We start from the raw sequence: 12,750 nt of genomic DNA, 5'->3' as shown, positions 1-12,750 counted from the left end.
GAAGTTGATCAGTGAGAGCCTAGGCTCATTTTATATCAGCGTGGTCAGATGTGGTGTTTTGACCTGAATGGCCTTGCAGATACCAGCACCACACTTGACACCATCCAAGGGGTTTGCAGTCTGTGAATGAAGAATGTAGGGTACGAGGTCTTGTGTATCTGTTTCCATCTTCCAGGGGTGGTGATGGCCATGTTAAGCAGAGTGAATAGATTCAAGCCTGATTTCTGACTGGCTGTGAAAAAATCAGTCAAAAGGGACAAAACTGTGCCTTATTTGGGCGTTGACAGAAGGATTCTTGCAAAAATACTTTGTGAACTTTGAGTGGTGCTTCAAAAGCATGATTTAGTGAGGAATAGTTGGGTGGCATCACGTGCTGTTAATAAAGCCTTAGTAAAAGCTTGTGAAACACTCGTATTTGTCAAGTGTTCACTGCTTAACGCAGCTTCCTTCTGCTGTTGGTGCCTGCCTTGAATGTAGTTTTGAAATGCAATTTCCCCTATTTCCTTAAATTTGCTGCACATCCCCTGTTTCCTCCTTTAAGCTCCTCAGATAATATATTTAAATAAATTAAAAATGAGATCCTTTTGTTCTGCATCTTGGGTAGGATTTGGATTTGGACTTGTAATATATGGGGTTTTAAGCTAGCACTGCATGTGAATAAATTCTGCAAGCTACATCAGTAAACTTATGAACTGATTAATGAAGCCAAACACTTGGGTTTTTTCTCCTCTTTTTATGCATCACTTGTGGTCATGTAACTATTATGTAAAAATGAGGGATTATAAACTTTAACACTAATTAATTCAGCCTCATTCCATTTCTAGGTGAGTAATTTTTTTACAGTGTGGTCATTTGCATAGGGAGTATATTTCAGTTGAACCCACTGCCAGTAAATGGCTGTGACTGCTACTAAATTCCATTTATTTTAGGAGTGCATTTGAGTTATGCTATATTGAGCCTTACTTTAATATAATGGAAAATCCTTTTCCTTTAAAAATATGATAAGCTGCTAAGATTTAAAATGGATTCACCACTTTTAGTCGAATGTTAGTGTAAACCTGGCGATCCACATTAAGGTTTGCTGATACGTGGACGCTGATTTGGAATAAAGCTGCTTTCAAGTTTCAGGTGCAAAAGGTAATCTGGAGTTAAGCTGTGTTGGAAGGCACTTCGTTCCGTTACAGGAGTGGGGCAGGTTGAGAGCAGAGGAGGAGGTTGGTCAGGCTCTGCGTTTGGGGCGTCAGTGCTGCAGCACTTCGGATGTGTTGGCACGCTGCAGGCGTTGAATTGGTTCTGCTGTGGTGGACTCCTCTCTGTGTTTTGTTTTGTTTACTTCTGTCGCTTGGCAAATGGGAATTTGTCAGAGTACATATGAGAAATGGTACACGTCGATGAGACGGGATGGCTGCTGGGAATGCTCACACCATTTGTCGTGCTCGTTTTTTGTGGGGATGAGTTACATCGTGATGAAAACTCCTTTGCATCAGTGTAAAATTTGAATTGTGCTGTAACTTGGAGATGTTTGACTGTGTGTGGAAGTAGGAGTCTGTAGAATGTGACCTGTCGGCTTTGGGACTCTAGACTGGCAGGAAGGAAAGACTTGGGGAAGTTCCAAAAGGGCTGCCTTTGAAGTATTTACTCAGCAAAGGAAGTAAAGCAGAACCCAAAATGTAGAAGATTAATTCATACTAGAAAATATTTTAAATTTGTACTAAATTAATTTGCTAAGAAATTGAGTCTTTCTGCTGTAGAAGGAAAAGAAAATAATGTTGTTTTAGCTAAGGAGCTACTTCTCGTCTCCAAAGCCCCAGCTCTAGTTCTGTTGTGAAGGTCTTGCATTCTCTTGCTGACTTCGTTACACCTTGTAGAAACCCTTCTGTATGTGGAGGCTACCTGGAAGAACAGTGACGCCTGATTTTGGTGATAGGGAAGGACCAATTGCCAGTCTGTTTTAGGTTTCTAATGAATATAATGCTGAAAGGAGTTTTGAAGTGAAGCCCGCTGCATTCTCTGTGACATTACAAAAGGTTTAGTGAGAGAAAGGAAATATAATGTGAATAGTCAAGTGTTGTGCCTATTAACATCAGTTTAGTAATAATTTACTGGTTTGTGTAGACATTTCAAGTATTGGAACTATAAGCATGTAAGTACTTTTTCATGAAAGCACTGGAGATCTAACTGGTTTAAAATTAATGTCTAGCCTTTATATTTCGGTTAGAGTACTTTGGAGTCTTGCTCTAAAATTTACAGCATGTCCCGAAGGCAGAAAGCTTTTTTTTAAAGTAAAAAGCTGCTTTTTCACAAGATTCAGAGGCCAGCAATGAAAGCACAAGCCAAGCATAAATTTTACAGTGTTAATCTTTTCAATACATGAGAATAAATTTTGGAAGTGGAAATGCGCTGACACCTAATGATGATTTAAATGTTTAGCAATTGGTCACAAAAATTCAGGTTTATTCACGGAGAATAATGTCAGCAGAAAACACTGTTTGTTGAATCTGATGCTGTGGCACGTATAATTTAATCTCATGCATGCACAGGGTCTACTGACTTCTGTATGGTTTAACAGTCTTTCCAAGCACGGCATCTAGTGTTGATCTGCAGAGTTTGTACATCTACCCTGCTCTTTGAGCTTTTCGTCACGTGGTTAAGCTCATGGGTAGAAACGTGTGCCTGATTCCTCATTTGTTTTGGTCCGACTTCTACTTCCAGGCACTGCTTCTTGTCTTCTCTTTATGTTCTAGACTCCTCGTACATATTTTTCCCTCCCAACAAAGATACTAATGCACTGTGATCAAGTAGCCTCTCAGTCTTTTTGCTGGGCAGAATGAGCTTTTTATGGCTTTTGCTGCATTATCTCCAGCCTTTAAGTCAATTCTGTGGCTCTTTTCTGCAGTAGGTCAATTTTTCAACATCTAAAACATCTGTTCACAGAGGAAATTGATGTCATATTCCAGCGTTGGTCCCACCAGCGCCTTGTATAGAGTTAAAAATCACTGATTCCTACTTCCTGTTCCCCTTTTTACACATCCAAAGATCAATTTAGTCCTTTTATACCATCAGATTGGGCTGGGAGCTCTTGTTGCTCGACTCTTCTCAGACTTACACCTTTTCATCGTGCTGTTCTCCATCCTCCATGTCAGCCCTTCTCATTCCCACCTCTCTGAGGTCCTGCTTAGCTTTATGAAAAGAAGTTTTGTTTTAGTGGTCCCAGCCAGCCAGAGAAGCCAGCCCAGTACACATGATTTGTTCAGTCCTCATTACCTTCTGCTCTGCTAATCTCTCTTTCCACAGGTCTGTGACTAGTGATTTATGTCAACATTTTCCTTCAAGAACTTTGGAAGAAGAGGGTTCCCCTATTAGAAATACTCTGATAATACCAAATTGAGAATTACTTGAACAGATTAGATATTCCTCAATTAATCTGCCTATTCTTAGTCTGTTTAATATTTGCTGTCTGAATGCCGTACAGTGAGAAAGTTGAAGTATTTTGTCACATGCTGTTGAAAATCTATTACCTTATCAATCAAATGTGTAATCCTGTCAGAGAATGAGATCAGGTTTGGGTGATACAGCTGATTTTCTAGAAGATCATCATATTTATTCTTATCTCTTTGATTCATGATCAGTTTAGTTAGATATCATCTTTCCATTTTTACTTGGGATTGATGTCAGGTGAATGCCCTGTAATTACCCAGTCATTTCACTTGCCCTTTTGATAACTGTCACATTATCAGCACTCTTTCTGAAATACCCACGTGTTATTAAAAATGAATGTCAGCAGGGCAGAGACAGGCTTTTTAGAGGTGGTTGAGTGTTAGGTTACCTCCTGAATTTGAAAACCCTTATCCACTACAGAAAGTCTGATATCCTCTCCAGGTGGTTTGCAGTCTGGATGTCTTAATCCCCATAGGGGATAGCTCTTGCCAAATAGAAAACAGAAATGTGAGCCATTCCTAAGCACCCCCGGCCACACTTCCACTCTTCATTTTCCCTGGAAAGGCTGTGTGTGGCATTTATATGTTCCAGTACATAAACGGGCAGCTTGCAGAAAAGCTGGGCATAAATTGAAGCAGGTAAAATTGAACTCGTTGTCAACAAGTAATGGAGCACTGCATTCATTGGACATGAAAGTAAATAACTTATTAAAAGACTATCTCTTTTAATGGAAACTGAGTGGCTACAGAAATTGCAGCGGGCTTGGAAATTTAGGCTTGCTTTGAGCATAATGCTCATTATACTCTTAAAGCATTTGGTGCATCACCTTCACTATTCAGTTCACTGATCCTTACTCTGATGCTGTCCACCAGCACAAGGACATTGTGTTAGAAATTGGGGTCTGCTTTAATTCCCAAGATGTGGGGAGGAACTGATTCCCTTCTACCTGTAAGAGCTATTGTTTTTATAGACATTTTTTTTAATGAGATGGGAAGCTGAAGCTTATGTAGGAGTGTCACTGGTGACCTTAGGTGTCTGCTCTTTAGCCACAAAAACATGAGAAAAGGTCACCGATGCTGGATGACAGAGAAAGTGTGTGTGTTGCCTGTGGTGCGAGGCATGACTTCAGGCAATCTTCAGCTTAGCCCCAGTTGTCATCACAATTCATAGTTCTGTATTAATTTGCTTACAAGCTACGCACTGAAGTTGCCTGTCAAGCTATTAAAAAACCTGGGTGACTAGTGCTGTTCTCTGGACAGGTCGTAGAAGAGTTTGATACTGTTGCCAGTATGAATTTTGCTGTCTAAGATCTGCGATATGAACTCTGAAGGAAAAGAGAATGCTGTTCAAAAATAACTGATGATGAAATTAAAACCAGCAGGCAGCCTTTCAAACCTTCATTGTATAGACCACCACTAATGAAAAATGCAGAGGCAGATTTGGCTTGATGACAGCACTGGAGCTTCCTTCTCCCAGGTAGCAACTGAGCCAAAACATTTAATTCTGTGTGTAAAGCTGCTACCGATTTGAAGTAGAATTTGTTTAGATAAGAAAATTGGAATGTGTTACTCTTTTAAGAAATCCGCTAGCTAAACAGGAATTGCTAAAAGTAGTGTGTGTTATCGAAAGAAAAAACACTGGTGACCAGCAAAGGGCGAGTTGTTTTTCAAGGTAGTCAGCCACTTTCTTTTTATTTCCAGTCTCCAGCAGTTGGGAGACAGTGCTGGTCTGCTTGTTGGGCTTGTGCAGCTGGGCTAAGGAGCCTGTGATGGCAGCTCTTGCTTTCAGCAATTCTAACCTCAGTGAGTGTTTAATCATGCCTCAAACAGATTGGCTTTTCGGAGGAAAAACGGTGTTTCTGTTCTGGTGTCACTGTCCAGCTTAGTGGGATGCGTGCCGTGCCCGAGACACGGCCATCTGCTTCCCTCCAGACCATTTTCTTTCTGGCTTTTTCCACAGTCTAAAGTTATCAACCCCAAACACTTGCCGACGATGGGAACTTACTGCTGCCTTCCCATACGTGCTGGCATCTCTGCTTCAGCCGAAAGCATGTTTCAGCTCCTGTTTTTGAGCTGACTTGAAATGGTATTAAGGGGTGAGCTTAAGGGTCTCATCCTATTTAAAAAGCTTGTATTAGCATGACAAGTTGTAAAAATGTCAAAGTGGTTGCAGAGCCAGTGTCTTCCTAGGGACCTGGCACAGGCTGCAGCCTGCCAGGACTTGACTGCATACGCTGTTTGTAGGTTTATCCCCTTATAATTATATTAAGTCACCTTTTCCAGTTGGTGATGGGGAGGCATTATGGTTCTGAGACCTCGCCCTTGCATTCGAGGCAGCGGAGAAAAAGCTTTGGGATCGGTTCCATTTTTTTCAGAGAAATTCTTCCCGGGAAGCCGGGCGGATGGGTAAGTACTTGAAGCAGTTTGTGCCTCTGCCGTCTGCTGATTAAACATGATGGTACTCGTGAAGTCAGGCAGAAGTGCAGGCTGCGGCTCCTCTCCTAGCTAATCCCTGCAGTGGCGGAAAGTGGGTGCTCGTGCTGGCGTTCCGTTTGTCTGGACTCCACCGAGGGCAAGCTGAAGTGTAACGAACGCTCTAACTAGCTTGCTGCAATTGCACTGTGCTAAGCTCAGCCATAACACCTCGCCGCAGTTAATTAAAAGACAGGGTTGCTGAGGTTTTGTTAGTACAGTGTGTTTGCCACTAGATGAAACAACGGGAGAAAGGTGGATGACTTGTGTAAATTGTCAGGGGTAGGTGATTACCTGAACGCAGTGAACAGCCCCATTTGGAGATCACTCTCCTTCCCAGGTGAGCCAGGGGAGAGTCAAACCAGCGAACAAAGGAGTTTTTATCAGGCTGCTGAGCCAGCTTCTCCCCTGAATTTCTTAAAGCTTTGAGAAAAATCTCTGAGCAGATATGTGCACATGAGTCATTTGGCAAAAGCGCTCAGCCAGCTTCCCAGAGGGAAACTAAAATAATTTCCACATACAAGTAAAGCAAATAGCCTGTGTCTTGTTCATCCTACCAAGTATTATTGACTAGTGCTGAGTAAGAGATCTTTGCAGAGCGTTGATGAAAAGGTTGGCAACTCATTCCACTTGGGCTGGATTATTGCAGCATGGTTGTGTGATACTGAATTGCGAGGCTTTTAGTAGTCTTCACAGGCAGTTCAACCTGAGTCACTAAGCCTAAACTAAAAACGTTTAAAAACCGCGGTTCATGCTTTTACATACTAGCATAGATGTACTCTGTAAGAACAGGAGACAATTTCAATATATGTTAGATTCTTCCTGTTAATGTGTAGAACAGATACTGCCTCCTAAGATCCAGCTGAAATGTTCCACTGCGGTGGTATTTGAGACTAGTTGTATCATATTTGGCTCATCTTTGTTCCATATCCAGTTTTACAACTACCAGGTGACGCCCTAATGAAACATCAAAGAAACCACGAACGGTTGCACTTAAGTGCTCCCTGGAAGATGTATCCAGTGAGTTACAGAGCTCCCACTCTGGATATGAAGGAATTTAGACCATAAGGCAAAAGCGGCTTCCATCTTTTGGACATTGCAGCAGCAGTACAGTACAAATCCTAACTTTCATTTAAAACCAAACCAACCCAAAAAGCTGTTTATCAGTGTTTTCTTCAAGACAGTTCTGTAAACTATCTTGAGCTCTTTTGTTCTCTACTTACTAGTAAATTTGGGAAAATAAGATGAAGAAACAGTCTTGCTGAATAAAATACAAAATCACTTCTAAGAATTTTTTCGGAAAGGAGAAGTACTTTGGAAGCTACTGAGCATTTAAATATTAGCAATACATTTTTGGATTTGCAAGAGAAGCTAGCTGGATGGAATGAACACATTTTCTTCTATGGCTGGGATGAAACATGAAGTTCATGCAGTGTTGTTTCTTGTTCAGTTGTGACAAAATTAATCCAATCTGGATGCTGAATCTAGATCTATAAATATATTTATTATAATATAACAAGAACTTAACAGTAAACATAAACTATATACAATACCATTACAGATAACCCTGTTTTTAATATTATTCACAGAAATAGCCAGTTTTGTTCCAGTGTGAGAAATGAAGAAATAAGCTAAATTGGAAATGTTGAATGTGTTTAGGTCTTGTTGACAGGTAGCACCTCCTTTGGAGGTAGACACACACCAACACTAAAATTAGTCCTGCCCCAGGCAGTTAGAAACTTGTGCTCCAATCTTTAGGTTCACACTTGCACCCTGTTTGACATAAATACTTTAAATGACATACTAGTATATAATTTTGTTGTGCTTATTTTTTTTTTCTTCAAAGAATAAATAAAACAACTGCATAACAAAGGCTGGAACCTCACTGTCAAAATGAGAGACTTGAGTCACCCTATAGCTTGACTCAGTTGACTTGAGCACTTTTTCTTTAAATACTGCAAGATACAAATTTCTTTTTTTTCTTTTATTTTATAAACGATTATTAACAAAATAAGATGATTAGCTAACCATCTGCATTGATTTCCCCAAAGCTGTAGGCAGACCTCCCTCCATATAAAAAGGCTAGCATATTTGGTATGAAATTCAACTAGATATTGACTGTAAGATCTCACCCACGCCTTGTATAGGACCCTCCTTCTTGAATTACTGGCATGGCATTTGGGATTTGAGTCTGCAAAGGCAAGTACGGCAACTTTTTTCCCCTCTACTTGGGAAGAAATCAGACAATCCTTAGCTTGGGGTTACTTCGTATTTGTGAATTTTAAGATTCTTTCCCCTGCCCCCCTCTATGTTACCCGGTCCATCTCCCATTTGATCCTTTTATGTATAAATTTATAAAGAATTTCCACATCACAATGCTCTCTGGATAGACAATATTTTAATATATATAAAAATATAACCCCTGTGCTGTGCATATACTTACAACTCTACATAGTAATCATTTTAAGTCTCTTATACTGGGCTTAAGTCTATGCATTTTTCTACCATGGGACTTAAACTCGTGTGTTTAAAATCTGTAAATAAGTATAAGGTTTCCACACCTATGGGGAAACTTGAAAAATAAAATAAAAAAACTTCTCAGACTTTACATAAAAGATAGTGGCGTATATCCCAACGTAAGGAATTTTGGTTGAGAGTCAAAACTGAGTACGTAGCCACAACAGGAGGCATCTTCTCTATTTGATGAAAACGTGGAAATCCCACACTGCACTGTGTGTTTTAATGCGATCCCAATCAGAAGTGAAGAGCGGGTTTATCAGGAGAATGCCTCTGGAATCGAAACTGTTTTCATTTTGCATTACGGGAATTGAGCACTGCCAAGTTTGCTCATCAGCAGAAACCGGGAGGAGAAGGTTTAGAAGCCCTCCCCGCCCCGACCTGTGGGCATGGCCACATGTGCCCACACAAGTATCGCCGGGAGCAGAAACTCATCCAGCCCAACAGACCTTTTTTTCCCCATCATTTTACATGGAATTTATTACCAATGGCTATTCTTCTTCTCCCCAGTCCCCACCTCACCCCTCTTCTGGGCTCTGCTCTAGTAGGACTGAAAGATTCATTTGATCTGATGGAAGACTGACATCAACGTAAGCCATCTGTCACACAAGATTTCTCTCAGTCATTGGTATTGAAAAGCATGTATTTGTTAAAAACAAATGTAGGAATCAAAGTGGTAAGGACACTTTGACCTTTCAAATAGATTGATGCCTAAAGTGTAATAGTAAAACTAATCTGCATGGTTATCTTAAGAATCAAGCTTGAGCTCTAAAGTAAAATGCAGATTTTTTTTTTTTTCCTCTCTTCCCCAGCTTAAAAAATATGTGAAATTCTATTGCACCTGGGTTGACCAAAAGCCGACGTCCAGAACAAGTGCCACTATAACATCTAGTGACACCCTTGTATTATTAAGTTACAATATCTTACATAGCACGGAGCTCTCTGCTCCTTTTCACCAAAAGGTGAGGATGATTTTTCTACATTCAATGTAGACACTATTCAAGACTTTAGAGCAATATGTTCACTGGCTGGCTTCGCTGCTTTTGTTTCTTAAGTAGTAGTATTCTTTTTGCCTGCTTTCAACAGGTACAAACAGTTCTCCATCCAATTCCCGGGTAGTATCAGCCACTCTGAATGTACTTCTTGATTACTACACAGCCATGTCGAAAAACAGGGCAGGGCATATTTGGTAGAAGTGTCCATGTATTTGTTTTGGGGTCGTAGGCTTCCATGTTTCCCAGGGCAGGTCCTTCGCTGCTAACGATCCCACCAGTGGCATAAATTTTTCCATCCAGAACCACAGCGCTGTATTTTTAAAATAAAGAAAGTTTTAGTTAGTCTTCTTACCCAATAATTTTCTTTTTAGGATTAAAACAAACCCAGTCATTCATAACAAGGGGTAAATGACGAATGCATCTTTTATTCTTATCTATATAAAGCGTGTGTGGGCATTTCTTTTCCCTCTCTCTTTCTCTCCCCCAAATTAATCCTCTTTATGTTTCTGCCAGGTAAGTAAATGTTGTCTCTAATTTAAACAACAGAAATTAGTCCAAGTAAGATGTTTCTCCAGCCCACAGTTGGGATCTGCAGCAAATGTAGCGGGACAACGTGTCCCTGTAACACCATGCACATGTGAAAGCAATCCAAGCAGTTCAGAGTCCCTGCCGCCTCGGTTGGAATAAACCCTTGCTTCAAGTTACTCCTCTAATTATCAATGAATGCTGCAAAGTGGGGAAAAAACCCCTCCGAAAAATGCTCTGTTCCTTCAGCCCCTTCCATGGTCACGCTCTGACGCGGGAGCCCGGAGGTCCTGCTGACTTGTCCTCCTTGCGCGCCCAGGAGTGGGGGTGTCAAGTGGGAATCCAACCCAGGGGCCACAAATCTGATGGCTGGGGATGTGCAGCTGAGGGATTGCCAGAGGAGCTATATGTTGGCATCTAAAGAAGACAAAAAACCTTACTGCTTTTTTTCAAATGGAAGTGTTTGACTTCAGACATCTCTTGCAAATCAAGGATAAGGAGGCTGGCCTAATCCTGTGGTCCATAGGCTCTTGATAGGAGGGAAGGTACCTAGGTGGGAAGGTATTTGAAAGAAAAATTGCTCTTCGGCCCCATCTCTTCCTCCTCCTCCTTTCACTTAATGCCTTGGCCTCTCCAGCAATCATGCGTAGGGCATGACACTTGCTTTGGGCTAATGAAGACAGACAACGAGGGGCTGGGCTCCTGGGTGGGTATTTGGAAAGGGCAGACGGATGACAGAGGTAGCAGGCAGCTGGCTGGGAAAAGCCTATGCAGGGCTGCTGTGTTCTCCATGCTGCCTTCCCAGTGCATGGGGGGAACCCAAAAGTGGGGGAGGCTCTGCTTTTCATCTGCTGGGAAGCCTGCGTTTGGCCCCCAACATTTGAAGATGATGTTAAGCTGGGTGGGGTTGGCGGTGGCTTTCTGGTGGTTGGGGTCCCTTCCAAGAGGAGTTGGTGGACAGTTGTGTTGGGAAGGAAAATGGAGACTTGGAGAGTACGTACACACCAGAGGACAGCAGGGAGAAAAAGAGGGAGGGGAAGACGAAAAATTAATTGCAGCCAAGAAGGTGGCCTAGATCAAAGAAGGTGGAGAAGGGTAGTAACCCTGCAGGCTTGGTAAAAGCGAAGTAATTTTTTCTGGCTAATTTTGGAGCAGCAGGAAGAAGGAGGATAAAAAGTGATAAAGGCAAAAGACAGGGAGCACTGGAAGACCCAGGGTGAACTGAGACTAAAATGGCACCGACAAAGCCACATGTTTCTGAAGAACACAAAACTCTGATGTCCTTGCCGGAGAAGCAGAGCCTGAGGTTAAAAATAAACCCACAATGACAACAGTGAGGACTTAAATAAGCCTAGTCCCTGGGTACCGCCAGGAAATAGGAAATAATGAGAATCTTGTCAAAATAACTGTTAATCTGAAAGGAGGAGGAAGGGGAGAGAGAGACTTGAAACACTTGATTAGAGCCTATCCACAAATCAGCAGGGCTGGATGATACATAGCCCAGGGTCCTAAGGGAGTTTGCTAATGAACTTACTGAACCACTGGTAATTATTTTTGAAACGTCGGGGAGAAACAGGGAAGAACGAGGACTTGACTAAAGCAAGTGTCATCCTGAAAGACGGCTCTGAAAGAGAATGAGCCCACCTCCAAAGGAGCTGGAGCTGGTGGTGGAGAGGCACTGCCCAGCAGGGACTACTGCCAGGGCTGAGGTCCCCCTGGCCAGGAGGGAGCAGAGGTGGCAGGACCAGCAGACCCAGTAAATCAGACAACTGTGCAAATTAAGCCACAGTTTAGGATTTAAGATATTTGTTGCGGGGTGGGAAGCCTGTCTCTGTACTGGAACAAGTTACTATTTAAAAGCAAGACAGGCTGGGAATTGCAGCTTGCAAAAATACAGCATGAGGAGGGGAGAAGGATGGTCCTACTCCATGCTGAAACAGTCCTGATGTGGTGGAGGGGCTGCAGAAACCAGCAGGATAAGAGTTTAGAAATGAGGCCATGGGGTAGTGGTGGTTGCTGTTTGTGTTTCACTTTTGTTTTCTTAACAGTGAAGCTGACGGAGATGGACGATTATTTGAATTGGGATATGGTTTGGGATGTACTGGGCAGAAGAGGGGCCAGTGTCAGAGATGGACTGCGGTACAAAGCAGCTTTGCTGCCTTGGTTCTCTAATGAAACGCTGATCAGTCATTAAAAAATTATCCCTACACAAAGCTTGACAGGAAAAAAAAAAAAAAAAAGAGGGTTAATTTAGCAATTTAATTGGGTGAAGTGGGAAAACCCAAACAAACTTCCAACGAAAAAAAAAAAGATCCCCAAGAAAGATCTGGCTCAGAACTATCAATAATGGGCAATTAAAAGAAACGCTAGTGTGGAACATGGAGCCTGGGGGCGGTTCCATCAGTGTTGATGGTCAAGGTCCAGTGCCCATGAATGGCCTCAGGCAAGTTTTAATTTACTGGTGCAGACACACTAGTGTAGATGACAGCACCTCACACCACCACAGGAGAGGACCTTGCTGGCTGCTGCCACTTGAACACGAGGCCTGTCTAATCCTTCCTGCTCATTACCCGATGAGACTGCTCTGCTCGGAGCTTTTGATCTGGATGGGAAGGATGGGGTGGACAGAGGGAGGACCCTGTGTGAAGACCCTTCCATCTGTGCTCTAGGCGACCCTGGGAACAGGAGCAGCCCTTCCTACCTGGCTGTGTGCTGCACAGCTGAAGTCTGCCCTGAAGTGCCAGGTATCCCCTTGGTCATCTAGTCTTAGGTCTCTAAACAGGGACATGGGTGCTTTACAAATT

The 12,750-nt window shown here is 42.3% G+C and overlaps 1 protein-coding gene across 3 annotated transcripts in view; it reads right to left on the bottom strand.

The window, feature by feature from the left end:
* Window positions 1-7,481: 7,481 nt before the first annotated feature.
* Window positions 7,482-12,750, bottom strand: part of KLHL29 (kelch like family member 29) — a 336,839-nt gene continuing 331,570 nt past the window's right edge. For all 3 annotated transcript variants that reach the window (XM_049818438.1, XM_049818439.1, XM_049818440.1), the window contains one exon: window positions 7,482-9,731. In XM_049818438.1, the coding sequence (XP_049674395.1) occupies window positions 9,548-9,731 (184 nt within the window). In that variant the 3' untranslated portion in view covers window positions 7,482-9,547. The remainder of the gene's footprint in view (window positions 9,732-12,750) is intronic.

This window comes from Accipiter gentilis, chromosome 16 (genome assembly GCF_929443795.1).
Source record: "Accipiter gentilis chromosome 16, bAccGen1.1, whole genome shotgun sequence".
NCBI classification, from domain to species: domain Eukaryota; kingdom Metazoa; phylum Chordata; class Aves; order Accipitriformes; family Accipitridae; genus Astur; species Astur gentilis.
Note: the sequence above shows the minus strand (reverse complement) of the source record. Positions and strands in the feature narration are given on the sequence as shown.